This window comes from Vigna unguiculata, chromosome 10, assembly GCF_037176805.1.
Source record: "Vigna unguiculata cultivar grain cowpea cultivar isolate G323 ecotype 2 chromosome 10, ASM3717680v1, whole genome shotgun sequence".
Taxonomy (NCBI): domain Eukaryota; kingdom Viridiplantae; phylum Streptophyta; class Magnoliopsida; order Fabales; family Fabaceae; genus Vigna; species Vigna unguiculata.
This window is the reverse complement of record NC_140801.1, coordinates 52,987,132-52,989,877: the sequence shown is the minus strand read 5'-3', so window position 1 is coordinate 52,989,877 and position 2,746 is coordinate 52,987,132. Positions and strand designations below refer to the sequence as shown.

Below are 2,746 nucleotides of genomic sequence, written 5' to 3'. Positions count from 1 at the left end.
AACAGCATGGACCTGAATTTGTGAATCAAATAAAGGAATATCCATCACATAAACTAAAGAAGATATCTTAGTCTTCCTTTTTTTACTCCATAGTTGAACATAACTGTTTGAAATTCTGATTCAAAGTTATTTCAAATCAAATATTCTTTTTGTCAACTCAAAGGTTTAAAGTTGTTTTGGTTTCAGTTTGCTCATGTGACCCCACATGCATACTTAGTTTTGATTGGTGTGTCTGATTATTGAGAATAAGATGGTCCACTTGGTGAAAGTTAATGAAATGAATGTGATGGATCGTTGTTGCATCAGCAGCACTTGAGGAAGTACAACTACGGGAAAAGAAAAGAGATTCATATTCATTTAAGAAAACCACGCACCATACAATAAATGGAACTCTCTAACGCCAAAACTAAAAGAAAATAGTTTAAAGCACCAAAACAACATTGCTGTAGTTCTTGAGGTAAATCTGAGAAAGATCCTAAGGGATGTAGCAGCTAGCTAGCTTCTCTGTAACATGGCATTTTTAAACCACCTTTTTTCAGAATTCACACTGTCTTTAACATCCCAAAGAAATTAATAAAGAAATCTTGCAGCATCATCTCCAGTAATTCTTGCTTGGATAAACTCATTTTTTCTACTACTAGTACGTGTCCCTTGGAGCACTGCATTTAAAGCATTCCATTCTGCTGGCGAAGTTGTGCTCATTGCATCCTGATCTGCTCAGTCACACAAAGATCAAAATGAAGAAGCAATTAATAAATAATCCATTTTCCATAACAACAAACAAACACAAGTCATTGGAAAGACTACTTGGGAAACCAGTTTTCAAAGTATGCAACTTGTAAAAGCAGTCAAAGAAAGGGGAAACCAATAAAGATATGAGTTGCATTGCATGCCTAGAACACCAACAGTGCCTTTTGTTTTTGTGGTGTTTGTCATATTCTTCACACTTTAAAGACAGCAGCCAAAGAAAAAGCACAAGATGTTCCCTCTGGCAAGAACCAAAAATCAAAGAATTTGGATTCTCTCCTGGTTTTGTTGTGTTGTTTCTCTACTGTACTTTCAAAATACACTAATGACTATTGATTTTGAAGTTTCAAAACATATTAAAAATATCTTTAAAACATCGTAATAGTGTGTTTTTAAGACTCAGCAGAGGGTAACACAAAAAAAAACTCAGCAGATAACTGGATTCAAAATCAAAAAGATGGTGACCTGCTGCATATCCAATCACCAGATTTCCAACCAGGTCTTCCACTGCCACCAAAAGCTCTTGAGCGCAAGATGTCACTGTTGTAGCCTCCAGCCAAGTCATCCTTGAAAGCACCACACTTGAAGCAGCTTGAGCGGCTAGCAAAGTTGTGAGCCCCACAGTTAGCAGCAGCACAGTACCAGTCACCAGGGCGAACATCTGACCCAGTTAACCCAAATGAAGACCCTCCTCTTCCTCCAAACGCACCAAAATCAATTCTATCTCCATATTTTGAGTCCCCACATCGCTGGCATGAATCTCTCCTCTGAAAGTTCAGGTGCTGGCATGACCTGCAGTTCCAGTCTCCCGGTCTGCTCATATTTACTTCCCTGCAAAACACTGTTGCATTCACCAAAAACAATCATAGTTATTACACCAAGAACCAAGTCTGAAATGTTGAATACATTTTTCTGGTAGCATATTTATTGCCACATTACATGTGTAATGTGTTTATGCATCGTACTAGGCACTAGCTAGCTTCCTAGCATCATGCTTATTATAATATTGGGACAAATCTAAAATAAAATAACTCAGTCTTGGATTAGCTTCTCTGAAACATATGAAAACAAGTTACGAGGCTGACATAAAATAGCACTCTCATTACTATAAATGTGAGCTTCTGGAGAGTTTAAGAGTTTAATAACTGAAGAACTACATAGAGAGTTTTGAAGAATAGGTGAGATTGAGAAAAATATGAGGGGGGTGGTGGAAGGGAAAATACAAAGACCAACCTGAAGATAATGTAGTGAGTTGGAGTGTTAGAGAAGCAGAAGAAGAAGAAGAAGCTGTAGAGGATTTGCTGATGAGAAAATGTGATATGGGGGATGGTTTATATACTGGCAGAGACCACAGAAAAAAGAGAATAAATGGAGTGCCGTGTTGTAGTACTTTTTAGTGTTGTTTGAGTGACAACCTAGATAAATGGAATCAATGAATTCTAAAGGAGGGAAAAGAGATAAAGGAAATTCGTGCTACAATTCCAAAGAGAGCACACTTTGAATTTTGAACATTTACTTTGGAAGTGGGCTACAATTTCATTTTGGTTTAGTTTTTAATGAGTACGGTAATGGATGCAAAGTGCATGTAGGATAATCATTTCTCCTTCAACTCCAAAATCAGAATAGAGGGTTCATACTTGACAGTGCTAGTTTGAACTCAACTAGCTGCTTTTATTCTCTCATTTTTTACATTGGTTGTAATAATGAAAACATGTACATCAGAACTAGTTGGTTTCTGTTTCATGAACATGGATCCTAATTGCTTTGAGCTAGTGTAGCTAAACTTAGAAATTCTGAAAAAAACATGAAATACAAAAGGCTATTTGGTAGTACTATTTATGAAGTTTGGTACTAGAATATGGTATTTGATGTATTAGGATAGCATAACACAAAATTAGCAAACACTTTCTCATGTTGTATACTATAGCAGCTACTAGCAAGATAGCTAAGTCAAACAAACTGAAGACCCACAGAAAGAGGATGTAACCTAATAGCACAA

At 36.6% G+C, this 2,746-nt stretch overlaps 1 protein-coding gene across 1 annotated transcript; it reads right to left on the bottom strand.

Moving 5' to 3' along the window:
• Positions 1-327: 327 nt before the first annotated feature.
• LOC114166079 (Ran BP2/NZF zinc finger-like superfamily protein) lies at positions 328-2,188 on the bottom strand. The gene is made up of 3 exons (XM_028050733.2): positions 1,981-2,188; positions 1,213-1,588; positions 328-713 (listed from the first exon to the last, which is right to left on the bottom strand). The coding sequence occupies exons 2-3, from the start codon at positions 1,566-1,568 to the stop codon at positions 638-640; spliced, it is 432 nt and encodes a 143-aa protein (XP_027906534.1). The 5' UTR covers positions 1,569-1,588; positions 1,981-2,188; the 3' UTR covers positions 328-637.
• Between the last annotated feature and the right edge of the window lie 558 nt (positions 2,189-2,746).